The sequence below is a fragment of the Octodon degus genome, unplaced genomic scaffold, assembly GCF_000260255.1.
Source record: "Octodon degus isolate 3935 unplaced genomic scaffold, OctDeg1.0 scaffold00976, whole genome shotgun sequence".
NCBI lineage: Eukaryota > Metazoa > Chordata > Mammalia > Rodentia > Octodontidae > Octodon > Octodon degus.
Genome location: NW_004525552.1, coordinates 11,886 through 12,571, shown reverse-complemented (window position 1 = coordinate 12,571; position 686 = coordinate 11,886). Strand labels below are relative to the sequence as shown.

General features: G+C 59.8%; 1 protein-coding gene across 1 annotated transcript in view; it reads right to left on the bottom strand.

Annotated features, from left to right (window-relative positions):
- Positions 1–10: 10 nt before the first annotated feature.
- Positions 11–686, bottom strand: part of LOC101577044 (leukocyte immunoglobulin-like receptor subfamily B member 3) — a gene marked incomplete at both ends in the record, with an annotated part of 5,789 nt that continues 5,113 nt past the window's right edge. The window contains 2 exons of the mRNA XM_012513411.2: positions 11–207; positions 524–643. Of these exons, the coding sequence (XP_012368865.2) occupies positions 11–207; positions 524–643 (317 nt within the window). The remainder of the gene's footprint in view (positions 208–523; positions 644–686) is intronic.

The window sequence follows — 686 nt, the reverse complement described above, 5'->3', positions numbered from 1 at the left end:
GGACGCCTCTTCCTCTCACAGAGGTTTTCTTCCTGGGTGGCAATGGGTGGGCTTGAGCTTGGGAGACAAGGGGTGTCAGTTGGCTGTGAGTGTGTGCAGGCAGGGATTCTGAGTCCTGGGGCAGGAATAACCTCTTTTGCAGGCCTCTATCCCAGGGTGCAGCCCCTGCAGCCCCTGCTGGATGGGGGATGTCAGCCTCTTTCTGGGCTGTGAGATGACAGAGTCTCAGGCAGCAGGTCAGAACCACCCAGGCCACAGGCCATGCAGGGCAGGAGGAAGCCTCGGACCACAGGGACCAGGGAGCCCATGCGGCCTGAGGTGGGGAAGCTCAGCTTACACTGCAGACGCCTACAGAACAGGCCCTGCATTGTGCACTGGATTCTCCAATGCGCATTCTGCAGAGGAAGCTAAGCCTGCGGTGCTCCATCAGACCACTGTCTGGACCAATGCCTGGGTGCAGCCTGGCTTAGACCATGGGGGGCCTAAGGCCTCCTGAGACCCCGGTCACCCTCTCCCTACTCACCTGCCTTCCTGCTTTTGCTCTGGCGCTGGTGTTGGAGGACAAGGAAGAGGATGAGGAGGAGAAGCAGAAGGACTGATGCCACCAAGACCCCGATGAGAACCTTCAGGTGCCGTGCCAGTCCTTGGTGCCGAGTTCAGTGGGGGAAACGCAGCAGTGACTTTGT